The sequence below is a fragment of the Pteropus medius genome, unplaced genomic scaffold (assembly GCF_902729225.1).
Source record: "Pteropus medius unplaced genomic scaffold, Ma_sr-lr_union100, whole genome shotgun sequence".
NCBI classification, from domain to species: Eukaryota; Metazoa; Chordata; class Mammalia; order Chiroptera; family Pteropodidae; genus Pteropus; species Pteropus medius.
Window position 1 is genome coordinate 5,372,219 of NW_024356336.1, and position 27,760 is coordinate 5,399,978.

At 49.6% G+C, this 27,760-nt stretch overlaps 1 protein-coding gene and 1 long non-coding RNA gene across 2 annotated transcripts; one reads left to right on the forward strand and one right to left on the reverse strand.

Moving 5' to 3' along the window:
• Positions 1-10,744: 10,744 nt before the first annotated feature.
• Positions 10,745-19,434, reverse strand: LOC120601904 (uncharacterized). The gene is made up of 3 exons (XR_005652583.1): positions 19,296-19,434; positions 14,248-14,408; positions 10,745-12,738 (listed from the first exon to the last, which is right to left on the reverse strand). It is a non-coding gene; the product is annotated as an uncharacterized LOC120601904 (long non-coding RNA).
• NEFH (neurofilament heavy chain) lies at positions 19,246-27,199 on the forward strand. Its single transcript, XM_039861827.1, is given in 6 exon segments — positions 19,246-20,174; positions 22,027-22,226; positions 23,212-23,336; positions 25,130-25,692; positions 25,695-25,736; positions 25,739-27,199. Coding segments are annotated over 6 exon segments (2,652 nt in total). The 5' UTR covers positions 19,246-19,306; the 3' UTR covers positions 26,593-27,199.
• Positions 27,200-27,760: the final 561 nt, after the last annotated feature.

Here is a 27,760-nt window from a genome sequence, read left to right on the forward strand (position 1 = left end):
CACAACCCCAAGCTCAAGTGGCCAGCACCCAGGACCACCTGGAAAAGCTCGCAGCTTTGTGGTCAAAAGGACCTGGGTTACAAATGGAGAAACACAATATCTATATCTATACAATGGAGGAATGTCTATATATATACAAAGGAACGAAGCACTGACACATGCTACAACATGGATGAACCTTGAAAACATTATGCTCAGTGAAAGAAGCCAGACATAAAAGGCCACATAGTGTATTATCCCATTTATATGAAATGTCCAGAGTAATGTGCAAATTCACAGAGACAGAAAGGAAATTAGTGGTTGCTCAGGTGATGGGAGGAAAGGAGAATGGAAAGTGGCCCCTGATCGGTATGGGGTTTCTTTTGGGGGGTGAAAAATGTTCTGGAGTTGGGTGGTATTTGCACAACCTTGGAAATATACGGAAAACCACTGGATTTTATACTTTGAAATGGCGTATGTTATGAATTATATTTCAATTTTTAAAAGGAGAAAGAGGACTTTCTCCTTTTAAAGAGGTATATGAATTATATTTCAATTTTTAAAAGGAGAAAGGGGACTTGGGTTGTAGTGCTGCCTCTAGCTGTGTGACCTCTGGAAAATTTCTTAACCTGCTGGTGCCTCCTTTCCATCTTCTGTAAAATTGGAACAATGTCTCCCGTTGGTTGCTGGGAGGGTTTACTGTGTTGACAAATATGGAGCACTTGGCACAGTGACTCACATGCAGCAGGTCCCCAGTAACAGGTGTGGCTATCGTGGTGGTGATAAAGCACCAGGGTGATGTCCACCCCAGCACCAGCCAAGCCACAGCTGTGGGTGTAGAAAGAAAATACTTTCCAGGACACTCACTGTGCAGCAGGATGTCAGAAGCCGGAGACCTGGCCTGGCCGTGTGATTTGGGGCAAGTTACTTGCCTTCTTGCTCATCTGCACAATGAGGATGGGAATAGATGGGAAAAACCTAAGTGTAAAAATGCCAAGTGATACATAGATGTCTATGCTGAAAATAGCTGTGGTGATGACTATGGACTCTGAGAGGGGAAAAATTGGCTCCTGGCCATGCAGGCTGGCCCTGTTTGTTGAGCCCCCCCACCCCCATCTCCTATATGCTCACTTACTCTTCAGCTGCCCAGTCTCAGCCTCACTCTCTTCCACGCACAGGTGCCGATTCTGTTGGCAGAGCTCCAGCCCACCAGAGCCCAGGGGGCCAGGTCGGGAGATAGCATGCGGGGCTATAACGTTGGGGACACATTACAGATGCTCCAGAGGCCTGGAGAGTGGGGCAGGAACCACCTTCCAGGCCTCAACAAAGTGACAGGGTGATCTGAACTCAGACCAAGATGAGAATACCCAAGACACCACTTCTTTATTGGGTGTCTCAGAAGAGACGGTACTTATCTTCTGGGGACTGTTTCCAACTTCCCAGACTTACTAGATAACCTCCCATGGGTGTCGCCCTTCATCCAGTATCCCCCAAGCTAGCTGATCCTCTTGCCCTATACCTGGCTCACCTGCCTGGATGTCAAGCAGATGTTGATTTTGAAGAAGACATTGCTGGAGTCTGTGATGGGTCCCTCAGCAGCAGCGTCTGGTGGATGGTCCTGATGGAAGGGCCAAGCTGAAACTTCTCAGAGGCCAGGACTAAGGAGCAGGAAGGTGACAGGTGGGTGTAGGAGAAGAGATGAGATATACAAGGTGGTTGGTGGTGGTGGTGAGGTTGAGTGTGCTGGAGGCAGGAGACCAAGAGAAGAGGAATGGGCTGAGCCTATAACCTTGGTAGCTGAGGAGGGGAATAGGTAGGGAAGGCAGGGTCAGAGAGGAAACTCATACATGAGGAGGTCAGTGTCATGGAAGATGCCCACTCCCTCAGCCTCAGCCATGGCCCAGAGTCCTGAGGGGTCTCCCACAGGGCCAGCTAGTAGACATTTGGGCAGGCAGACCCATCAGAACCTCTCTGCCAGGAATCAGCCAGATACACCCAAGGTTGGCTGTGTGAATTGGGGAAGCAGCCAAGCAGGTCTGACAGGAGACTTTGGGAAGTGAAGCCACTGACTCCAGTTGGCTCAGGTGGGGTTGGTTCCCCTGTGCAGGCAGCCTCCCAAGGGTGTCCACCCTGATCTTCAACTCTGGGCTGAACTCCATTGTTAGATGTGCTCATGGCACTGTACTCTCAGCATACCTCCAGTTTATGTGGATGTTCGTCTCACCCTTGGGCCAGAAACTGAGTGCAGGCACCATGTCTGTCTCATTCTCCACGCTCCCCAGCACCTTGCAGAGGGCCTGGACCCTTCTCGTGAATGAAAGCTTAGATACTGAGGGAGAGAATGTGAGAAGGCTTCATCAGCTTACCAGGAACATACCTTGGGGGTCTGCTCAGCAATGCTCTCACTACCCCTGGCCTCAGTGGTGATGCTGGGAAAACCAGAGGCCAGGGCAGTCTGGGTTAGCCTGTGCCCAATGGCCACGTGGGCGGCAGCAGTGGCCTCCAATTCCCACAGGCCTGGGGCTTGGCCCCAGCTCTGTGCTTGTAGTACCAGTGGTGTTAATGTCTGGTGGGAAAGCTGAGGCTGAAACATGGCACAGGAAGGGGCAGCTGTGGCCCAAAACAATGATGACAGTGACAATGGCACTGCCCCATTTACTGTGCTCTTCCGAGTGACAGGCACTGTAGTAAATATGCACAATCAATTGTCTTATGTTTAACCTCACAGCTGCTTTGCAGGCTAGATATTATCAACTCATTTCACAGGTGAGAAAATTGTAACTCAGAGAGGTTGAATGACCAACCCAAGTCATACGGCAAGGAAGTGACTGAGCTGAGACTTGAATCCAGGCTCTGACTCCAAAGCCCTCATGCATAACTACCAAGCCCGGGTAACCTGGTGGTGGAAGAGGTTCATCATTTTCCTTTTACAAGGGAGAAACCAAGTGTCAACAGAGGACATCACATCCCTTGGCTTATGGAACAATCCCAATAGGTCCTTAGGATATGTTCTGGCAAGTGCAGTAGACTTGGCTGCAAGAGTTCTGGATGTGAATCCATCACTGTGTGACCTTGGCCTGATTAACTTACCTTTCTGAGCTTCCGTTTCCTCATCTATCAAACAGGGGGAGCTGCACCCACCTCATGAAGTTGCCAGAGGATGAAACAAGGTGATGAATGTCAAACTGCTTGGCCTAGTGCCTGGTACATAGTAAGTGCTCAAGAAAGGCTGACGGGCTGAGGCAGAGAGCCAAGGCAGAATTCAACTGGGAAGCTTCTTCAGTCCTGCACTTCCTAAATTCATCCATTATAATTGCCCTGTATGTTGAATACTGACTATACTAGGTGCCTGACATTAACTCAGTCTACACACACACACAGAAACACACACACACACACTCATACACACTGTGGTGGGTAAGGGGTACTATTGTGATTTCTATTATATAGATGAGGAAACTGAGGCTCAGACATCCTTGGGCTCTAAGCTCCATGCAGGCAGAGAGTGTATCTACATGCACAGTGTGTCTATGTGCACATAACTCTCCCACCAGTGCCCATCATAAAAACTGGTACATAATAGGTGCTCAGTAAACATTTTGTGCACAGGGTTGGTAAGCGGTGCAGCAGGGAATCAGATTCCTGTCTGTCGGGTGCTTTTCAAAGCCTGTTTTTTGACTGCCACCCTCAATTGTTTGTGCCTGTCCCTCCCATGTCATGCATGCTTCTGTCTTAGCAGCTGGAAGCTCGGGGTCTAATGCAGAGTAGGGCTAAATAAATAAAGACTGATAGGCTGAAGAAAGAAATGACATAAGCAGCAGCTTAGGGTGGTCTGGATTCCCTGCTTCCTATGCCACTCTGGCCCTCTGCCCTGGGCTGTTTCAGCAAGAGTGAGCAGGCCATTTTGCCCTCTAGACTAAAGCATAGCATTTTCTGTGCTTAGTAGGCTTCCAGAAGACCTTCTGAGCCAATATAACTTTATTCCAGGAATAGCCCACACTCATTCATGCTCCAAGCCTTTGTCTAGGCTATACACCCAGCCGGGAAGGCCTTCCTACTGCCCCGCACCCAACCCTATTCTGCCCTTAGCAGCCCACAAGCCTACTCTTCCAGGAAGCCTGCCTTCTTTGAGGCCAAGAACACCATGGAAAGAGCTTCTTCTGGCCCTTCTGAGGAAGGTGGTGCCTGGAACGGGCCCCCAGGAACAGGAGGCCTGCAGCATCCCAGATTCAGTGGCCTTTCATTGGGCCCTACTTGTAAGGCACTAAGCTGGACTATTTGCTAATAATTTCAGAAATACAGATTAAAAAAAAAATGTTTCTCCTTAACTACAAAAGTGACATGTGCGTGTGGTAAAAGATTTCAAATTAAAAAACTCCACTCTCACCTCACAGGGTCGTTCCTCAGGAGGGCAGAGGAGAGTGGCCGTGGTGGAGGACAGAGCTCCAGCACTGCGGAAACTAGGCTTAAAACTGCACAGTGCCACTGCTGACCCTATTGGCCTTGGGCAGTGTCCTTGGCCTTGCTGAGTCACTGTAAAGTGGGAGAATAACAAGAACTCCCATCCCGCCCCGTCAGGGGTTGTTAGGCAGATTGAAGGCTGAAGTGTGTGGCTCGCACAGTGCTTGGCACAGGGCCCACACAGGAAATGCCCTTGATGGATGGTGGCCATTATTGGTGACATCAGACCCTCCTGCAGCACCTAGAAAAGTCCTGAGCAGACAAAGCTCCATAAAGCCTGCTGGCTGTGCTGATAATATTCATAGCACAGTAATAAGAGCCTGGGCAAGTTCTGTGCTCAGCATCCTCCTCAGGGTTTGGGTCCCAGCACCAGGAGACTGGAAGTGTCCTAACCCCAACAGCACCCTCTGGCCCCTGGCCCTTGCCCACCCCATGCTCCTCCATGCCCCTTGGAAGGCTTTCCTGAGCCTGGAGGAACCAAGCCTGACCAGAAGCTGGCCTTTTGCCCGTGCTGCAGACAGAGTCCTCCCCAAGTGCTGCACCGGAGGTTTTCTCTGTAACATCCCCAAGCTCCTGGTGGCTGTAAACCTTCTCCCTGCAGGGACTGCAGAGGCCCCTTCTGGTGACTTGGGCAAGGCTGGCTCCCTTGCCCTCTTTCTGGCTCTGTAGGGCACAGCTTCCCTCTGGAGCCAGGGCAGGATGCCCAGGGCCAGGCGACTGCAGCGTTCTCGCCCTCATCCTTCAAGAACATCCTGAGAAACTGGGCCTCCCACTCACCTGGCCCTTCTCTTCTCGGACTCGTTTTCTCCACCCGAAAAACAAGGGGTCGGGGTCTGAATCTTTTTAAAGGTTCTGATGACAGTCATAGTCACTATCTTTCAACAATGCTCGCTCGTGCGTTTCTCTCTCTCTCTCTCTCTCTCTCTCTCACACACACACACACACACACACACAGTTTTCCACAAAATTTTACCAGCTGCTTCCCTCACCAGATTGCCATGAATCTGGCTGGTTAGGAACCTCTGCATTTCAATACTGTTATTTGAAAAAAGCAAGTTGCAAAACAGAATGTATAGTGTAATCTTATTAAAACATAAATATTAACATTTATTTGTAAATATATAGAAAAATCTGAAGGAATCTATATAACAAATGGTTCCAAAATTTATCTCTAGGGAGTGGGGAGAGGGGTTTAGAGGCTTTCTTACGCAATGTACCTTAGACATTTTTGTGACTGAATTTTTTTTAACAAGCATGTGCCACTTTCAGGAAATTTTTTTCCTATTTAAAATGTGATCCTATAATATTGCCAACCACTGTCTCCAGGCCATTGATTAGAATGGTAATGAGGTTTTAGGCTTCTGAAGTGCTATCAACAATGGATCAACAGTATTAAGACTATGACTTGACATAACCGGATTCCTATGGGCAAGGTAAGTGACCTACCTAGGCCTCAGTTCACCCTCCAAAATGGGGTTAGTGGTAATTCCTATACTTCAAAGGATTTCCTACTTTGATAAGAAGAAAAAAATATTTTTATTTTATTTTATTTTATTTTTTTAAGAAAAGACTCTTGAATGAGGCATGCTCTCAAGGATTCTGCCAGAATCCCCAGTGGAGGTACTAGGTCTTAGAATTGCTCTCATTGATGCTGGCCAACTTTTTCCCAGCTGTTGAGTCTCAAGCTGGACCCCTGGAAGGTCCCCACTGGGCCAGGAGTCCAAAGGACAAATGCAGCTAATGGAATCTAGCCTGGACTCTTGTGTCTGGCACCAATTCAGCAATGGGGATATAAAAAACCCAGACATCACCTCATTGCTGTTTCATCAAAAAAGGAGACTCTCCCTGCACATCCCTGCAGAGGACAAATTCCTGCTTGCCGTGTATCCTGGGAGGGAGCAGGAAGAGCACACAAGGGAATATGGGGAGTTCTCCCAGTCTTGGGAGTCAGAGGGCAGCCCAGGTCATCATGTTAGCTCTGGGACTGACCCTTTGGTAACCATGACCACCTCACCATTGGGGAATGTGTAGGCACCTGACAAGCATAAGCCCCAAATCCTGTGAGGGAGGTACTGGCATCCCCTTTTAACAAAAAGTAAAGGGGCTTGTCTGAGGTTACTGAGCTGCAGCCAGGATTTGCTGCCAGTCTGACTCCAGAGTCAGTGCTCTCAGCTTCCAGGGAGCCAAGGGGCTCATGGTCTAAGCGCGGCTCTCCTCTAATGCCATGTGTCACCATGGGCGGGTCTGAGGTCCCTCCTGGGTGCTGCAGTATCCCCCTCAGGGATTTTCAGAGGAAAATCCAGGCTGCTCCAGGATAATTCTGCCATGAGTTTATGCATGGGGCTTTCCTGGAAGATTTGGTCTGTACATAGACCTGATGGCCTCAGAAAGAAAATTAAAACAAAACAAACAAAACTTTCCTATATCAGGAAATTTCCCTCAGTCCCGGATACCCAATGTGCTCTTTCTAAGGGCCAATCCCGCCTCACTGGCGCCTCTGGCCCTGCTTGCTCAGTGTATGTGGCTCAGGCTCCTCATGGCCTTCCACTCTCAGCTCGTCACTGAGTTGGGATCACAAGATTACTTGGAGACACAGCGATGTCCCCCGACACATACTCACAGAACCACCTTGGCCACAAAATGCCCATCACCAGTTCATCCTCCATTGCTGACACTGTCTGCAGGGGTCTGGACTTGACAGCCACAGGCTCGTGGGGTTGGACTGGGCCTCAGAGGGGAAGGAGACTCTTGTTTATTGTCACCTGCTAGTGTGACACAGGGATCCACTTCTAATAACTCGGGTCTGACTCTCCTCCTGACTTTATGGATGAGGAGACTGAGACTCAGGGAGGTGAGGACCAGCCTGTGGGGAATGGGGAAGCCTGCCCAGAGCCATGGGGCTACAAAGCTGGGCTTCTCCACCACCCACATGTTCACCTATCCTAGCTCTCTCCTATTTGCCTGGCCTGGTTGCCAAGGTCCCTGTTCAGACACATAGGAAACTCAGTTCCAACATGAAAGATTCAGGGTCAAGGTGCAGGGGTGAAGGGAAATCAGAAGTATGGATGTCAATGATGATACCTTCAAGATCATTCACAAATGGGGAAAGTGAGGCCCAGAGAGATTCCATAAACCACTCCAGGCTGCCTAGCCCATCCATGGCAGGGATGGGATGGGACCCTGCCCTTCTTCTCTATGCACAACCTGCCCTGTTATGCTGGGTGCCCAGGGAAGCCTAGCAGATCTGAGACAATCTGTCTGTAAATGGGAACCAGGAAAAAGGGGGCGAGGAGTGGTTTGCAGGCAGTTTTGCTGGAGAGAAACCTGAAGAAGCCATAAAACAGGTGCTGCAGTTGTGGGTCCAGAGTGGGGACTAGCTCCCAACAGGGGAAGCAACCCCCCTAATCTGCCCTCTGCTCACCACAGCAACAGGGATGCTGTAGAGGCTGCTGTGGCCCTGGCTTAGTCTTCAGCCCAGCTTGCAGCTCTGCAGAGTAAAGGATGTGGGAGGAGATGCCGAGTTGGGCTCAGCGTACTCCAGCTCCAGCTGTAGTAAGAACAGAATGTCCAGAAAAGCCCCCTGGGGGTGAGCTGGTAATCTTACCCTGCATGTGGGCAGGAGAATTCAGTCCACTGTCTGGTCAGGCCTACAGACCCAGGGGACCATGGGGCTGGGCCTGGAGAAAGGAACAGGAAGGAGGCCTGGGGCTACATGGAGGAAAGGCTTCTTCAGGCCCTGGGGCTAGGTCTGAAAAGGCCTGTGAAAGAAGGGGGAAAGTTGAAGGTCTGGGGCAGGGGCAGGGACGGGGGATGTAGCCCTGACACAATCCACTGTGCAACAAGATAGCTAAGGAGGCACTTGATGGATGATGATCATAATATTAATGAGAGCAACGGGGACAATAGTGGTTCCTGTATATTAAGTGAAAATGCTGAGCCAGTGATTGTAAGCCTCAGAGCAGCCCGATAGAGGAGGCATTATTTCCCCGCCACTTAACAGATGAAGTAACAGAATGACGACATGATGACCTGCACAGCTGGCTTGCTCCATCCTAGCCTTGTGTGCCCCTCCTCCCAGGCTCTGAGCTCCAGGCAGATGGAAACTTTGTCTGTCTGGGTCCCTGGTCTATCTTTTGCCCGCTGCCTTAATCACAATTTGTACTCAGTACATAAGATGAGTGGGTGCATAGAGCCAGCCCCACTGGGGGCAGAGAGGGAACACCAATCGCCCTGCCCTTCTCCATGTAGGTGGAGACACATCCAACCTTGTATCTGTATATGGCAAAACTCATGGTCTGATCTTAGCTTCACAGTATCCCAAGAGGTGGCCAAGGCCTTCAGTTTTCACAGAAGAGAAAACTGTGGCTCAAGGAGGCCATGTGCCTTGCTTGGGGCCCCTGGCCAGCCAGTGGCAGGCCAGGCCCCTTCCCCTCCTCCCTGAGTCTCCCTGGGGAAGGGCTGGACAAGCTGCTAGGAATAAGTGGTGCCAGCAATAGCTAACATTTAGGGAGCACTTATGATGTGTCTGGCATGTAGCATCTCATCTAATCTTCCCAACAACCTTTTGTTTTTTAACAGTTCATGAAATATAATTCACATTCCACACAATTCAACCACTTAAAGTGTATGAGTCATTGGTTTTTAATATATTCGGAGTTGTGCAACTATTACCACAATCAATTTTAGAACATTTTCATCCCCTAAAAAAGAAACCCTGTACTCTTTATCATCCCTCAATCCCCTCATCTCCCCATTTCTAGGCAACCACTAATTGACCTTCTTCTCTTTATAGATTTGCCTATTCTGCATATTTCACATAAATGGAGTCATATAATATCCAACAACTTTTTGAAAGGGGTGTTATTACCCCCATTCCCCAGGTGGGTGTAGCTGAGGCTTAGAATGGTGAAAACCTTACTGAGAGCCTACTAAGCAGTGATAGTAGGACTGAAACCCAGGTTCGCCTAACCCCAGATGCCCTGTTCTTTGTCATTAACTCTGCCAGTCAGTTACCCTACTCCTCCCCTCCCTTCTACCTTAACCCAGAGCCCCACTCCCAAATTCCTCTGTCACACCCAGGGGTTCTGCCAGAGACACCCAAGCTCAGGGACCCCACCAGCTCTCTCCTGACCCTTGCTCTCAATCCTTCAGGTCTCAGCTATGCTACCTCCTTTGGCTCTCCCTGATTGCTCACCTTTCTTGGCATTTCCACTGCTCATGTACATTTGCCTACAGAAGACCAGGCAACCTGGCTCCCTCAGGAGAAGTGTGTGGGGTCACCTAGCAAAATCAGGCAGAGTGAGGACCAGGGCCAGATCCTCAATTCTCACATCAATGCTATTCCCCTTGGCCTATTCCAAATGAGAAGCCCTTATCTCTTCCACCTTCACCCCATCCTGAAAGTGAGGCCATGGGCAAGGGGGGAAACTGAGGCTCAGTGAGACTAGTGATTTGCCCAAAGCCATAGACACTGAACCAGGACTCATCTGCTGATTCCCCAACTTGTCCCCTACCATACACTGGGGCAAAGAGCCCCACTCTGTGGCTCCTGCAGCCCCTGGGCTTGCCCCTCTATTAGTCCTTATAAAATTGTCTCCTTACTTGTTGGTGATGAGGGGACCTGGGGCACCTGTCTTCTTTGTGGCTGTATTTCCATTACAGGCCCAGGCCTAGAACTGGTCTCAGGAAATGTCTTTTGAATAGATGATAAAAGAAGGAAACGAAGAAAGGACTGAGATCTGGGGTGGGGTGGGTGGTTCAACCACCTGTCCAAATCACACAATGCTACTCGCTAGCATGACAGTGTCTTACACCAGTTCTTCTGACTCCTTTTGGCACTTTGGGGTATATGCCTCTTGGAGAATCATCCACACAACCCCGTACACAGTTTTGGGGGCTCCTGGCCCCCTGCAGCTCATCCACAGGCCCCCAGGAATAGGTACTTGCCACAGAGCCCTGTCCTAGGGACACAAAAGATATGAATCAACTTCACAAAAGCCTGAAGCACAGCACACACTTCAGCTGCAGCCCCTACCTCTCCCCAGGGACTGCTACCAACCAAGGACATGCTGGAATGCTTGTTTAATGCCATTTCAGTCACCATCAGGCCTGGCAGCCCATGGCAGCAGCCTCAGGAGTAGGGGCTGCCTGTGTCCCACATCCAGGAGCCCTGTCAACTCAGTAGAACTCTGACTCTCCTTCTCACCCCTAACACCATCTTGGTCCCATGAGGCAGAAGGTGGGCAGGGTACAAGGCTCAGAAACTCTCCCAGTACCTAGAACAATGCTACAGACACAATCGATAACAGTTGGATTTATTGAGAGTTTTCTAGACCAAAAAGGGTGTTAGGCTTTTTGCATGTTTTTCCACCAGATTTTAAATGAAGCTGGTACTATAAACATACCATTTTACAGATGGAGAAACTAAGGCACAAAAAGGAAAGGTTGCTTGCCCAAGGTACTTCGCTGGGAAGTGGCAGTACTGGCATTCAGCCTTGGGTTGGTCTGACCTCAGAGGCTGGCCCTGCACCATTAGAGAAGTAGCCTCTGCCAGAAGTTACTGCTGACTGTTTGGAGGTGCCTGCTCCTCTTCATCCATGCAGGACATCTGTTTTTGGAAGCCTCACATCAGGGACGTTCTAAGTGAACTGACAGAATCACATTCATGACAAATTCTCAGGGGATGCACAGTTTGCTGAACCTCAGCTTGTCTCTTCATCTGCAGACAAAATATTACAGCTGGAAGGTGCCCTGGTGATTGGGATTGTCTAGTTTCCACATCTTATTGAGGGGAGGGGGAACTGAGGCCCAGAGATGCCAGGGACTTGGCCAAGATGTGCCCAAGTCACAGATAATTAGGAACAAACCCAGGACTCTGGACATCATGTCAGTGCTCCACAAAATCAAAGAACATGAGCTCGGGAAACAATGTCTAGAGCCTTCCAGTCTAAGCATCTCATTTTACAGAAGGGGAAACTGAGACTCAGGGAAGAGTAGGGTCTTCCTAAGAGTGATATACAGATAGGTAGAGTGTACCATCAATGGACTACAAGTTCCAGTTTCTTTTAGCTGGAGTGTGTCCTGAAATATATGAGGTGACCTCTCTGAGTCTTGTCTGTTAAGTGGAAATAACAAAACTTATAGTATAGGGTCATTGTCAGGAGTATAAATGATGAATGGCCCTTATGCCAACACCCAACATATGCTGAGTGCTTAATTCATGGTCTATACTGGTAGGCTCTTGTTATTTTTCCCCTCTGCCATCTGCCTTCCAGGTCAAACATTTCTCAGTACAGTAGAGTAGGTCAGACTGTGAACCACTGCTTCAGCCACTCGTTAGCTGTATGACCTTGGTCTGGTAACTATCTGTGATACTGGGCCTCCGATGCCTCATTGGTAAACTGATAGTAAGAACAGCACCTACCAGACAGGGCTGTGCTGAAGTGGAAATAATATGTGATGGGCTTCACACAAAGCCAGGCACATAGTAAGTGCTCAATAAATCATGTTACTTCCATGGCCAGGTCTCTTGCCTATCACCACCCTAGGGCACCTGGTCTACCAGGAAGAGGATGGTCCCTACCCTCCAGGACTCTCCAGTCTTAGGAGTATTACTGCAGCAAGGGAAAAAGCATCCACACAGACAAGCCTGTCCTTTCTCTGATTGCTCAGTGCCTGCCTTGGGATGGGATTTCCAAAAATGCTGGATGAAATCCTAATTTTTGCAGACTTGGAAGTCCTGGGAGAGGCCCCATTTTACAGATGCAGAAACTGAGGTCTGGGGAGGGGGTGGTTGCCATCAGAAGCACGGACACAGGGTCAGGGCTTGATGCACTGTTGTCCTCACTTGCCCACGGTCCTTCTGGAAAGATCCCATTACCCTCAGAGCACCGTATCTGGCTGTCGGGGCATTACTCACGACGAAGGAAGTACTGACAGTCAAGACACCGCCACCTTTCCACAGTGCTCGGGGATCCGATGCCATGACGACCAGACCGTCAGGAGGTCGGATGCTAGCTGCAGGGGGTGCGTCCCTCTACTCGGAGCCCGGACCTTCCGAGGAGCTCTCGAAGCGTTCGAGCGTTTCCGGAACTGAGGGGCGGGGCTGACAGTGACACAAGCATGCCCGCCACAGCCTGCAGAGGGTGCGATTCTGTCAAGTCGCAAAACCTGCCTGCTATTCAGAAGCGGAGGAACAGGGTCTATAGTCCCAGAGGCTTCATTTCTTCCTTTGGAAAATGGTTTTGATGACAAGTCTTGTGAGGCTCCAAAGGGACCCAGATAAGTTCGTGAAAGGAACTAGAAGACACATTGATAAATAAGCAAGTTACTTGTCTCAGTTTGTTCATCAGAAAATAGGAATAATTATACCTTCCTTCCTTGTGTATACTGTGAGAATTATAAACTGTGGAGAAAATACTTATAGAGAGCCTGGCACTTTGCAACCACCCAGTAAATAGCAATGATTATGGTAATCGGCAAAATGCCCCACCAAGCCAGAAAATAATCTCCACGTCTTGAATAAAGAGATGAAGCATTATTGAAACTTTTTTTTTTTTTTGAGAGCCAGTATGGACACTGGGAAGTACGGGATGCCCAGTTGGGAGATACAGCCCCTCTTCCACCTTGTTCTGTGACCTTGGCAGGTCACTTTCTTTCTCTGACCTTGATGTTCTATTCTGTATTGAAGGATGACTCTGCAGACTTAATGGGATTGTTGCAGATACCACCTATGTAAGCAGCCAGCACACAGCAGGCAGATGCTCACAACACAGAGCAAAATTGTTGCCAAAATAGTCTTGATGACTCAAGATCTGCATCATGAACATCAATTATGGTTCTGTGACTGCTTTCTACTTTCAAATCATCAAGAAAGCTGAGTCGGCTACAATTTCAACTTCTTGATTGTACTGTCTGGGAAGCCTCCTCCTTCCAAGACAATGCCAGTTCTTAACCCGTTGTGCTTCCATGAAAGGGCCAGAAGGAACCCCCCAGAGCAAAGCTCCGGACAGTTGCGATGGAACCAGCAAAGTGCTGGGTCCAGTTCTAAAGCAGTGGTCCTGTGGAAACCTAGTAAAGCCTTCCTATGAACATGAGAGGTGGCAGCACGATTTTGTAGTTGAGTATACCTGCTGTGGAGCCCATCAAACTTGGGTTTGAATCCCAGCTCCACCACTTATTAGCTATGTAACCTGGGGCAAGTTATCTAACCTCTCTGGATCTCTATTTCCCAAACCATAAACTGGAGATAATATCAGTATCTACTTCATAGAGTTGCAGGGATGAAAGAGACCAAGAGTAAAAGTAGAGGCACCTTCTCCCCTCATTAGAGTACAGCATTCATTCCTTTGGTTGCCTAGCCTCTTGATCTAGGTCAGGAGTCCCTAAACCCTGGCCTGTGGACCTGTACCTGTCTGTGGCCTGTTAGGAACCAGGCTGCACAGCAGGAGGTGAGTGGCCAGCAAGTGAGCAAGGGAAGCTTCATATGTATTGTCAGCCGCTCCCCAGAGCTAGCATTGCTGCCTCAGCTTCACCTTAGATCATCAGGCATTAGATTCCCATAAGAGCACCAGTCCCTTATGCCAAAAAGGTTGGGGACCACTGCTCTATATAACAAGAGCATGACAGCTTTAGAGCACGGATAACTCAGCAAGCCTCACTCAGTTGCTAGAACTGGTCTAGCAGGAAAGATCAATGAACTGTCTCACTCCCAGTCTCAGGAACCACAGCCTGAGAATCATTCACCCATAATTTCCCATGAAGGAAGCTGAAGTGGGGGAGATGGGGCAGATCTGTAAATCCACCTACCAGGTCCTGACTTTTGTGACAGAATTCAGCTGCCCATCAGGTACCATCCCGGAGTGGCAGACAGTGGGCAGGCAGGCAGGCCAGCCTGCTTCAGGCTTTCATCAGCTGTAGGGCCAGTCCGCTGGTGGTTAAGACTATAGGTGGACCCTAGGAGTAGGAGGCTTATGGAAAAGCACACATAGTTCAGTTTTTATTGTTTGCTTCATAAATGGAGTAGGGGAAGGAGGCTGCCGCTCCTTTCCTATAAGTCAGATTCAAGTCCTGCAAAAATGAGATACCTCTAAGGAGGGGGAAGAGGATGAGAGAGGTTGGGAAGGGAGGAGGACAGAGGTATTGGGGGAAAAGAAGAAGAAGGGATGTGATAAGAGGAGAAGGAACAGAGAAGGGAAAGGGAAAGAAGTGGAGAAAGGAGAGGGCAAGGGAGAGAGAGAGAGACAGAGAGTATGGGGCATGATAAACACTAAAAGGGAAGAGAGACAAGAATAAAGATAAATGCTTGGGGCTTTATGTATACGTACAAATAACTGCTGAAATCAGAAAGTTAAAAGTAATACTAGGAGTGGGGTGAGTTTGCAGGCAATGGAGTGGGCAGGGCCTGAGCCCCAACAAAGGTGACCACACAGCTTGGGCTGGGAGACTCCAAGCCTGAGGACAGAGGCCACACTTTCAAACCCACCTTCCCAGTCATCCTGTTGTGGCCTCCCTCAAGAATTCAACAGGCCAAGTCCAGGAACTGTCCAGCTGCTGGGTGCTGAAATGCCCAGGTGATCCTCTGCCTCTCCAAAGGGCTGCATAGTTCTTTGACAACTACTTGTTAAGCACCTACTGTATGCTAGCCCTTGTTACCTGTGCTGGGAAAATCAGGAGTGAATAAAAAAGACAAAAATTCCCACCCCTTTGAGGCTTATATTCAATGGGAGGAGACAAGATAAGATAGAAATTCCCATGTTAGAAAAGGTCAAGTTCTATGGAGAAAAATAAAGCAGGAAAAGAATGAGTTTAGCAAATGCACCCCCAGACAGCGGTCACATGATATTTATTCTCCAGACAGGTGACACAGTAGTACAGAATTCCCAGGCTGAGAAGTGATTCCCCCATATATGGGATGTGCTGACCCTGGTTTACAGGTCACAGGGACTCTCAGCTGGGCAACCTATCAGAAGACAGACTTCAACATCAGCCAGTTGTCTGTTCCCTCTCTGGGAGGCTCTCATTCCTCTACTTATAGAGAATCTGGGCCTCTGCCCTCTGTGTCAGAAAAACGGGTTTCTACCCTATGTGTCCAGCACCAGCTTGGCCTGGATGATTTGAGACACTAGGTTCACCTCTACTCTGCCACCTCTACTCAGCTCATCTCAGACAACTCATGTCCTCACTCTGGCCTCAGTATACTCGTCTATAAAATAGAGACAATGATCTTTGCCTAGTGAACCAGGTTTGAGGAGTTACAAAAGAAAAAGTGGTGGCTGAGTTCTCTGCGTTGTACACGTGGAAGGGATTATCCTTCACTAGGGTCTCTTCTTCAGAGTTTCCAGTGCTTAGCAGAGTCTACTCCTGTAGATGCTGAATGGATGTAGTGAATGACAGATATGCTTGGCTGGTGTTCACAGAGAGCTGTACTCCTCCATCCTTCACTGCAGCCCCATTCCCGAAGGGCATTCACCTTGAGATCCACAAGAGCCCAGATGGCAGCCCAGGGACAAAAGAAGTAAGGCCCCATTCTTGAATGGGTGTTTCAGTGTGGGCCGCCATGGGAGACACTTGGGGGCAAGAAGTGCCTGTGGTCAAACAAGTTTGGGGAACCCAGCACACTGAACTCACTCTTGGGGGATTCCCCATGCTCATTGCCAAATTCAGACTCCAAGAGCCCTGTTTAGTCATGAAACTCCCTCTTTTCCTCTCTTTTTCAGATGAACACTTATCATTGTCATGAAGAAAGTACCTTGGGAAATGCTGGACTAGGATTTGGGAAGGACTTGAGAATCCTTATCCTAAAGAGGCAATTTTAGAAGTTTATGGAGTTCCATAATCTCGGTATTTATTGTGTGCCTATTACATTGCAGGTACTCAGTAAATATGTGATGGATGGATGAATGAATATGTTGTTGTACTCACTTCCAAAAAGTATGAATTTGGGGGAGGATTCAAACCAAAAGACTCATAGCAGAATCATTTTTAGTCCCCGCTAGATCACAAGTGTAGCAGAAGAACTAATGGAATTTATTCATCTGTCTATTCATTCATTCATTCATTCATTCACCCAATGATAACACAGAGTGGTAAGTGCGATACAGTGGATTAGCACTAGAGACCATGGAGGGAATCATTAACTAAATATATGGGTAAAGGAGGCCAGGGATGGCTTCCTGGAGGTGAGCCTGAAGGGCCCTTTGGGAGACTGACCGCAGGGCTCCTATTTTCATGTCATTTTCCCAGCCACACAAATCATGCTTAGGATTTCTTGCTTGAAATTCACAGGAAGCTGTGATTCTATAGTTGTGGCCCGCAAGCCTTGACAGAATCTATCTTGGCCCCTCTCTCCTCTTTCATCTGGTCCTTCCCAACACCCCCCCCCGCTTGTTGTCAGCCTTCCACACTAGAGGATGTCTCTGCTTTCTGCAGATGACTGAAAAGACCCAAAGGAACAAGGCAAAATTCCAAGCAAAATGACAAGTAAATGGGGAGCTGGGTGAAAGCAAGGGGGCCTCCGCAAAGTGCCATTCTCAAAAACCTGAGACCAGACACTCACCTCCATCCTCCCAGCACCAACTGCAAACCAAACCCTCTGCCCCTTGCAAGCTGGAGCACATGCCTGGATCTTTAAATGGGGGAAAAAAATGCTTCATCATGTTCTGTTTCTCCGTGCAAAACCAGAAACTCCCTTCCCCCTCTGCTCTCCTCCCCAGTGTACTCTCCTTGCAGTAAAATGTGGTTAAAGGGACAGCACCTTCACTTCCCTATCACTAAGGGTCTACTTAGAACCAGGGGGTTGGGAATGAGGTGGATGACAAACAGAAAAGAATTGGCACAGGCCTTTCCTGGGGGATCAGTCTGTCCCCATCTTGGGGATCCCACAGAAGGAAAACCAGTGTAAACTTGAAGTGTAGTAAGGGTTGAGATGACTGCCAAAGGGAAGCTCAGATATGGGGGAGTCTACACTAACTCTTCAGGGGGTTTCAAGGCTCTTTTCCAGCATCAAGCATCCCTGGGGGGTTCTTTCAGCTCCCAACAAAGGAGCGGGACTGCTCTAGTGTGTGCATATGGGAGAACTTCACAGAAAACAGGGGACCAGACCCCCAGCAGAAAGGGGAGGAGCTGAGTCTTTGGCTCCTTGTGTGACCCAGCCAGACCATTCACCCTGCCCCCCAGTTCCCCATCTGCATAGCACAATGGTCAGGCTCGGGGAAGATGCATACCTCCCTCCCTTCCTCCCAAGGTAAAGGCAAAGATTAACCCCTTTTTCCCTGACAAGGAGCAGGCCCTGTCCCCGGTGCTGAAGTGCCATTCGTAGCACTGTCCCCACTCCCAAGGCATTTAAAGAGCCAAAACCGAAAAAAAGTAAAATAACACCAGCAGTTGCAGGGCCCTCCTTTTTACACCTGATCCTCTGATAGGGCTTATGGGAGTTAAGGGACTTTTGCTCCCTGAAAGCATCCTGCCATTTCCCTGGGAGTTAGAAGGGATGTCTATCATGGCATCCACTTATCTGTTATGGGAGCTGGGAGAGAGATGCCAAGGTGAAACTGAAGAGATGAGGGGAAAGGGAGAAAGATGAACTTCCAAGTTGTGGGAAAGCAGCTGCCATATTCACAGGCAGTACATGGGTTCCCATCCCCCAGTTCAGGCAGAGGACTACCCTTCCTCTCAAAGTCAAAGCTGCTTGGAGAGCTAGGGGTCTCAGGTTGCAGCCTGTCCCAGGGCAAGGCCCCCTCTTTGCACAGATAGGAAAACTGATGGGGGAGGAGAACACAACTTATTCAAGGTCATTTGGCCAGCAAACTGTGGAGCTGACCTTGGTGTGCAGACCCTGGCCTGAATGACTACTAGCACACCTGTCACTTACCCCCACTCGATACAGGTGCCAGCTCTCCCATCTTCATGCAGTCCCCCGCAGCAACCCCACTCTTGGTTTTCTGACCCTTGCACTTAGCCCAGGTTCCTCTTATGCAGGGGATCCCCTGTCCCCTTCACCGAGGGTCTCTATTGCTGGAGCTGGCTGCAAGATCTCCCACCTCCTATCTTGCGGAGACCGCTGTGCCCCATCCCCAATCTGGTCTTCCCTCTCTCCATCCTCTGCAGTATCTCCCATACCTTCAATTCAGGGTAGTCTTGCCACCCTCCCCAACTCCAGGTCTCCTTCCTCTATTCCGGAGTTTCTTGAGCCCCCTCTCTGTGGCCCCTGTAGTTATTAGGGGAACCGTGTACCTCCATGCAGAGTTCCTCTATCTCTACCCTCTGTAGTGTCCACCATGCCTCCATTCAGTACTATCATGCTCCCTCCCCTATTCCATGGCGGCTGCAGACACTCTGCACCCCCTATCTGGAGCGCCTATCGGGAAAATCTTGTGCCCCATCTCACACAGGGGTCCCTTCATCTTACTGGCTATAGTCTTCCACCGCTCCATCCCGGAGGCTTCCTGCCTCTATCCCCATCATCTCTCCTTGTCCTCTCCCCATTTTGGGTCCCTTCTCTTATTCTGAACACAGTAGCTGTTCTAATCTGCACCCGGGGGGGTCCCCGCCAGTCCACTCTGGGAGTCCTCTACCTCCTGACCTGACCTGGGGGGCGGGGGGGCTCTTCTGACGCCGCGTGGATTCCCCTTCACTCCTTGGCCCCTCCTGCCCCGCCCTTCTCACTGCGGCGGAGCAGACCGGCCCCGGGGCGCCGGGGAGGAGGCGGAGAGGGCGGGGCCCTCCTCCCCCGCCCCCCCCAACTGCCGAGGGGCTGGACCCGGCCGGACTGCTATAAAAGGGCCGGGTGTCCTGGTGCTGCCGCAGTGCCGCCCGCCCCGTCCCGTCCCGGTCTCCCGCTCCGCTGGCGGCCGCACCTGCTCCAGCCATGATGAGCTTCAGCGGTGCGGATGCACTGCTGGGCGTCCCGTTCGCGTCGCTGCACGGAGGTGGCAGCCTGCACTACGCGCTGGCTCGCAAGGGCGGTGCTGGTGGAGCGCGCTCGGCCGCTGGCTCGTCGAGCGGCTTCCACTCATGGGCGCGGACGTCCGTGAGCTCCGTGTCGGCCTCGCCGAGCCGCTTTCGCAGTGCGGCAGTCGCTTCAAGCACCGACTCGCTAGACACGGTGAGCAACGGACCGGAGGGCTGCGTGGTGGCGGCGCGCAGCGAGAAGGAGCAGTTGCAGGTGCTGAACGACCGCTTTGCGGGTTACATCGATAAGGTGCGGCAACTCGAGGCGCACAACCGCAGCCTAGAGGGCGAGGCGGCGGCGCTGAGGCAGCAGCAGGCGGGCCGCGCCGCAATGGGAGAGCTGTACGAGCGTGAGGTGCGCGAGATGCGCGGCGTCGTGCTGCGCCTGGGCGCAGCGCGTGGCCAGTTGCGCCTGGAGCAGGAGCACCTGCTCGAGGACATCGCGCACGTGCGTCAGCGCCTGGACGACGAGGCCCGACAGCGCGAGGAGGCTGAGGCAGCGGCGCGCGCTCTCGCGCGTTTTGCGCAGGAGGCGGAGGCAGCTCGCGTCGATCTACAGAAGAAGGCGCAAGCCCTGCAGGAAGAGTGCGGCTACCTGCGGCGCCACCACCAGGAGGAGGTGGGCGAGCTGCTCAGCCAGATCCAGAGCTGCGGCGCCGCGCAGGCGCAGGTCGACACGCGCGACGCTCTTAAGTGCGATGTGACGTCGGCGCTGCGCGAAATACGTGCGCAGCTCGAAGGCCACGCGGTGCAGAGCACACTGCAATCCGAGGAATGGTTCCGAGGTTCGCAAGCGCGCGGGGGTAGTCAAGAGGGGGCGCCCCCTGCAGTCACGGCAGCGAGGGGCGGGGTGGCGTGACATCAGGGGACGCTGGTGATCTCCCGGTGGAGGTGGCTGGACTGGAGGGTGCGCAACTCAGCTTCCCTATGCAAAGTGCATGCCCCTTATAAATAACGGTTTCACTCTGGATCTCACGTGGGACCTTGCAACCCCCTCCCAACTCTGGCTTCTCTTTTGGCTGCCTCCTCCCGGGTCCTTATGTCCTTTAACTCTGTCCCCCATCAAGGTTAGGTAACCCTACTGCGAGGCCCCTTTCTATCAAGTTCCCTCTACAGCTCCAAATCAGTGCTGGCTTCTGGTCACAGGCGCTGGAGACTGCTCTTCAAAGTAACCTGCCTTCCCTGTTCAACACTGCCCATCCCCCTTTCCTGTACACTGCCGGGAATTCCATTCTTCTGACCCTTATCAGGCTACTCCCCACTGCATGCGGAGAGAGGCGGGCATTCTCACATACTTTTTCCGGGGGTGGAGTGGAGGGACATCACCATAACCAACTGGTGACTGACACTGAGGTGGCTGGTTAGCCCTTTAATGTCCCCTCTCCTCTCCTGAGAAACTGGGAGCCTCCCAAATCCGTCCCCCTCCCCCAACTTCATGCTGCCCTGAGTCAGCTAGATTTACTGCTGCAGCAGCTCTGAAGCTGTTTATGCAGCTGCAGGGTGACCTTGACCAACACTTGCCCATTCTGGTTTTCATTTCTGTTTGGGTTGAAAGATGGGGTTGGACCAGCTGGGCTTCTTACTCTAGGAATCTCCATGATCCCCCTAAAACTGTAAAACTTTGTGCCTTGTTCTTGGGAGAAGGTGCAGGGGTCTCAGTGATTTGCAAGTGGGTCCTTGATTCACAGTGGTTAAGAATCCTCACACAGCAGGATGATTTCTAAATCTCTGTCAGCACTAGCAGGTAAAGCCAGGCAAACTGGGATTTAGATGCTTAGCTTTTCCCTGTTCCTTTTCCACTCCTCTGCAGTGGCAGAACTGTCCCCTCCCCCATCTCTGCAGCAAGGCTTCTCCCAGAGCAAACCCCTCTGCTCTCTTGGGCTTTGCTCTTCACACAAGCAGACCATCGCAGGACTTCTGGTCCACCCAGTTAGCTTCCCTTCTTCCTCCTGACTCAGGCCCTGAGTGTCACTATTTCAAGATTCAAGATGTTCACTTTCAGGGGATGCAGACTAGTCTCTAGATTTTCACTGACCCCGGAAGGTCTAGGAACCAGCAGCTCTTTGCTTACAGGAGCTGGGTATGGCTGCCATTGATTCAGGGGCTCCAGTGCTAGAGAATGAGCAGCTGGGTGGAAGAAGGGACAGAAGAGCTGGCACTCAGGCTGTAGGCTCTGCAGCAACCTTGGGCTCTGCACAGCAGAAAGCTGCTATGGCTACATGGTGGCTTAAAGTACCTTCATGCCTTCAAAAGTCAAAGGCTCATAAACTTGTTTAGCCACAAGTTCAAAGTTAAGTCATATTTCAGCCCTTGCTGGGGAGCTAAACCAGGCATTAGGATCAGAAACTGAGGCTTCCTCTGCCCTGTAGGGTTTCTAGATCCTGAATCGGGGGAGACGGAGTCCGATCTTTGGAGTGAGATAGATACTAGTTTTGAATCCCCATTCTGCCACTCACTAGCTGGGTGGCCTAGGGCAATAGTCATTTGCCTATCATACATGACAGGGTAGGTTAAGCATCCAAGATGGCATCCAGCACCCAGTAGGTCCTCAACCCATGTGTGTCACCTTCTGGACCTGGGCATTGGAACCCATATCCAGGTTTGTCTAACCCTGCGCCCTGTTCCCTTCTCCCCCAGTGAGACTGGACCGACTATCAGAGGCAGCTAAAGTGAACACAGATGCCATGCGCTCAGCACAGGAGGAGATAACTGAGTACCGGCGCCAGCTGCAGACCAGGACCACAGAGCTAGAGGCGCTCAAAGGCACCAAGGACTCATTGGAGAGGCAGCGCTCTGAGCTAGAAGAACGTCATCAGGCCGACATTGCATCCTACCAGGTAGGCAGTGGTACAGCAGAAAGTCAGACTACCTCACCTGGTTGGGTGACCCTGAACAAATCACTGCCCTTCTCTGAGCAGGGCTGCAGTGGTCAAGACTATGGGCCTTGGAGTCAGACACATACCAGGTACCAATATTTCTTTCTAGCTGTGTGACCCCAGGAAATTTATCTGCCTCTCTGAATCTGAATTCCTCAGTGAAAAAGAAAAAAATAAAAAGAATGCCTGCTTTGTACAGCTGTGAAGGTTAAAGAGATAAATAAACTTTTTAAAGGATGAGTGTGAAGGTTCTCAAAAGGGTTTGGTCGCAGTGCAGTCAGTAAACAATAACCAGTGTCTGTGACTGGGGTAGCGTGGGAAGGCTGTGGCAGATTCCCCCGTTAAAGACAACTAGCAAAAGAAAAACTTTTAAAGAACTTATGAAAATAATATGTGGTGATGGTTGAAAAACTAGAAAATGGAGAAGGCAAAAAGGAGGCAATAAAAATCAGCCATAATGGTTAACTGTAAGCACTGGTTACATGGGCCTGGAATCAGGGGAGAAGCTTCAACCCATATTTAACTTCTGTGCTTCTGTGTATTATTTCAACTGTCAACAACAGATGCTTCTGGTGCCCTTACTATGCGACAAGCACTTTGAAGAATTGGGGAGCCAAAGCAGACAAGGCTCTGTTCCCACTGAGCATTTTCTAAGCTTAAGAGATCTGTAAAAATCCTATCATCCCACTGACCAGTGACAGCTGTTGTTGGCATCTAGTGTTTCATTCCAGACCATTCTCCAGCCTGAGGTTATTTATATACATGGCTGGATTTTTGCTCCAGGTGGTTTCCATGTCCACAAAGGAGACCCCCACAGCTTTGACAGGGTTGGTGTTGGGCCCAGTAGCATGAGTACATGGGACTGCTTTGCATTTGCACAGCCCACCCCACCTGCTGAGGGCCAAGCATTGGCTAGTTCTTGACACATGTCACTTCTCCTCCCCAGGAAGCCATCCAGCAACTGGATGCGGAGCTGAGGAACACCAAGTGGGAGATGGCGGCCCAACTCCGAGAGTACCAGGATTTGCTCAACGTCAAGATGGCTCTGGATATTGAGATTGCTGCCTACAGGTGAGACGGGCTGGGGTCCTTCATAGTGGTGTAAGCCCTTGTATTCTTATGAGGAACTAAGCCTTGAGTTTCAAACCCCCAGCGAGGCGGCCTGCCTGTCTTAGAGATAAAAAAGAACTTTATTTTATTGTAGTAAAATGTATATAACATAAAATTTACCATTTTAACCATTTTTAAATACACAGTTCAGTGGCATTAAGTACATTTACATTGTTGTGCAACCATCACCAACATCTATCTCCAAAACATTTTTCATCATCTCAAACTGAAATTGTGTTCATTAAACAATAACTCCCTGAACACCCAAGGTAAATATATATATATGCCTTATTGTTAAAACGTACAGCTGAAACTTAACTGGATTTTGTTAACGAATGTCACCATCAAAAATTAATTAAAAAATAAAATAAAATAGCTGTAAAAAAACAACAACAAAAAACAATAACTCCCCATTCTCCTTTCCTCCCTTCTCTCAGCCCTGGCAACCATCATTCTGCTTTGAGAAACGAAAATTTTGAGAGTGGCTTATTTTTATTCTGACAATGATTTAGACGGTTAAAGCTCCTCACTCCCTCCCCAAATCTAGCCAACCTGCTTTGGAGAGAAAGGAAGTATTTGAGTTGTCAGGGGCCTTTACAACTCTCTCTCTCTGAGTTTCTTAGCTCTCTCTGATCATTTGTTTTTCTGGGGAAATGAAATGGGGTGATGATAAAAGTACCTACATCATGGGTTGTTGGGAGGAGCTAATCCTGTTCATGAGCTAATCCAAGTAATGCAGGTACCACTGGGCTGCCACAGAGTACAGTGGCAGTAAATGGGAGCCATGAGACCACCCAGCTTAACAGTTTCCTGCTAAGGTGCAGAGCTGGCTCCATGAAGATGTGTCCCATTTGCTGTCTGGTGACCCTTCACTTCCTACCTCTTGACTCTAGTCTGTTGTCTTGACTCTATTCTGTAGTCCTGCTACTCAAAGTGTGGTTTATGAACCAGCACAATCAGTCTAGAGTTTGTTAGGAAGATATATCTCAGCAACTTCCCCTCACACACACTGAATCAGAATCTGCATTTCAATGTGATCCCTGGGTGGTTTATATGTTATTAAATTTACAAAATTGTGGGGTCTGTCATGCTAACCACACACTTACTCTGAGGCAAGCATTTCCAGGTCCTTTTTATTTGTCATTGAAACAATCTTCCGAGCTATAGGGACTCTATGACCCTCTTTTTTACCAATGAGGAAACTGAGGCTTACAGAGTTTGAGTGGCTTGTCCAAAGTTACACATCTAGTAAGTAGCAAAGAGTAGAAACTGCTGTCATCACCCTATCCTAAAACTCAAAGAGGATGAGAATACAAGGTGATAGGAGACCACTGAAATTCAAATAGGAACATTCTTAGACCTCTTAAACCCAAATTTATAAGTGTGAAATTATTCGCTCAGGCTCCCAACTTTCTTTTGAATAACATTTTAGTTGAGGGACAATAAATGTAACTTTTGTTAATGGAGGCACTCTCTCGAGGGCCATTTTTCAAGAGAAAAAAATTGTTTTATCTCATAAGCTGTAGCGTTAGCTACACTATACAAGAGCTATACCATTGGGGTGCGGATTCTGGGTGGTTCATGGGATGATTTGCTAAGTGACTTTCACCATTCTCAAAGTGCCCACAATTTATTTTCTTTCCTCTGCCAAAGTCCATATCATTGGATGCTATGGACCTTCAGAGGAAACCAGGAAGATGCCATTGATCAATCTGCTGAGTTAACAGTAATGTGTTTCATCATCCATTCTGCAGAAAACTCCTAGAAGGTGAAGAGTGTCGGATTGGCTTTGGCCCAAGTCCCTTCTCCCTTCCAGAAGGACTCCCCAAAATCCCTTCCACGTCTACTCACATAAAAGTCAAAAGTGAAGAGAAGATCAAGATGGTAGAAAAGTCAGAGAAGGAAACTGTGATTGTGGAGGAACAGACAGAGGAGATCCAAGTGACTGAAGAAGTGACTGAAGAAGAGGAGAAAGAGGCCAAAGAGGAGGAGGACAAGGAGGAGGAAGGGGTAGAAGAGGAGGAAGCAGAAGGGGGAGAAGAAGCAGCAAAGTCTCCCCTAGCAGAAGAGGCTGCATCCCCAGAGAAAGAAGCCAAGTCCCCAGAGAAGGAAGAGGCCAAGTCACCAGCCAAGTCTCCTATGAAAGAAGCAAAATCACCAGCTGAGGTGAAGTCCCCTGAGAAGGTCAAGTCCCCAGTGAAAGCTAAGTCCCCCATGAAAGAAGCAAAATCACCACCTGAGGTGACGCCCCTGAGAAGGCCAAGTCCCCACTATGAAGAGGCAAAGTCCCCAGTGGAGGTCAAATCCCCCAGAGAAGGCCAAGTCCAGTGAAGGAAGAAGCAAAATCATCAGCTGAGGTCAAGTCCCCGAAAAGGCCAAGTCCCCAGTGAAGGAAGAAGCCAAGTCTCCTGAAAAGGCCAAGATTCTTGATGTGAAGTCCCCAGAAGCCAAGACCCCAGTGAAGGAGGAAGTAAGGTCCCCCGAAAAGGCCAAAAGCCCTGTAAAGGAAGAGATCAAGTCCCCAGAGAAGGTCAAATCTCCCGTGAAGGAGGAGTCCAAGGCTCCTGAGAAGGAGGTCTCAAAGAAGGAAGAGGCAAAGTCCCCCATGAAAGAAGAAAAACCCCAGGAGATTAAAGAGCCACCAAAGAAGACAGAGGAAGAAAAAGCTCCAGGCACACCAAAAACTGAGAAGGATGGCAAGAAAGATGAGGTGCCCAAGAAGGAGGCTCCAAAGCCAGAAGTCCAGGAGAAGAAGGAACCTGCTGTGGAGAAGCCCAAGGAATCCAAAGTTGAAGCCAAGAAGGAAGAGGCTGAAGATAAGAAAAAAGCAGTGACTCCAGAGAAGGAGGCTCCTGCCAAGGTGAAAGAAGAGGCCAAACCCAAAGAGAAGACTGAGGTGGACAAGAAGGAACCAGATGACTCCAAGGCCAAAGAACCCAGCAAAGCAGCAGAGAAGGAGCCGGAAAAGCCAAAAAAGGAAGAGATGCCAGCAACACCTGAGAAGAAAGATGCCAAGGAGGAGAAGGCCACAGAGGCCAAGAAGCCTGAAGAGAAACCCAAACCAGAGGCCCAAGCCAAGGAAGACCCCAGCAAGGAGGCCCCCACACCTGGCAAAGCTAAGACGGAAAAGGCTGAGAAATCCTCTAGCACAGACCAGAAAGACAGCAGACCTCCAGAGAAGGCTACAGAAGACAAGGCCACCAAGGGGGAGAAGTAAGGTAGGGAGATAGGGAACATCCAGAGCAGCCAAAGAAACTCAGGAGGGTCTGTGAGCTCAAGGGCCGGCCTAATGAATTTTCATATTTTTCTCCCTTTTTCTTTATTTAAGGAGAAACTCTGCTTAGATGATGGGGCCCTGCCTCACCAAACAGAAATTTCTGTTAGCAATATGTTAGCAAGAGAGGGCACTCTTCACCCTGCTCCCCATACCCTAAACCTTCCCCAGGCGATGGACCATTATGTTATGATAGCTTAGTAGCGGAATGTGATATATGCCGAATGCCACACGTAAACACTTGACTATAAAAACTATCCCCTCCTTTTCAAATAAGTGCATTTATTTCCTGTATGTGCAACTGACAGATGACCGCAATAATGAATGAGCAGTTAGAAACACATTATGCTTGAGATGTCTTAACCTATTCCCGAATGCCTTCTGTTTTCCAAAGGAGTGGTCAGACCCTTGCCCAGAGCTCTCTATCCTGGAAGAGCTGGAGTGGGTGGGTCTGGACACTGGCCACTAAATCATGCCAGGGCGCACTTTTCCACTGGAGTCCACTTTAAATTGCTTCTGTGCAATAAAACCAGTGCTTATGAAATGAAAATGCTGCTGCTGTTATTTATTCTCTTCCTCAGGTAGGTGGGGGTAGGGGCAAGGCCAGGGGAAGTCTAGATGTCACACTCAAGACTGCACAGGACTGAGCAAACTTCAAGTCTCTTGCAGGTCTGGGACCAGTTACATGGCCTCTCGTACTATTTCCTGAGCACAAACCATGTGCCAGGCAATGTGCTAGATGCTTTATTTTTACGATTTGTAGGCAGGTGGTCTGGTACATGGTTTTTTAGCATGGTCCATGGATCACATACATCAGCATCATCTGGGAGCCTTATAAACATGCATACTCCTTGATTCCAGTCTAGATCATTGACTCGGAATCTGAGAGGCAGCCCTAGGAAAGGCCAACTTCCACTTGATTCTAATGCAAACTGTAGTTTGGGTGAGGTTCTAAAGACACTGAACAGTCTATAGAGTTGCATTTGCCCTCTTTTATAAGGAGGAATGAGTCTGAATGAGGGGCCATTTGTACCTGTAGTGAAGACCAGAGTCAGTATTATTGGGAATGATTTTTTCAATAGTAACTTGACTCCAACATGATACTCCAGGC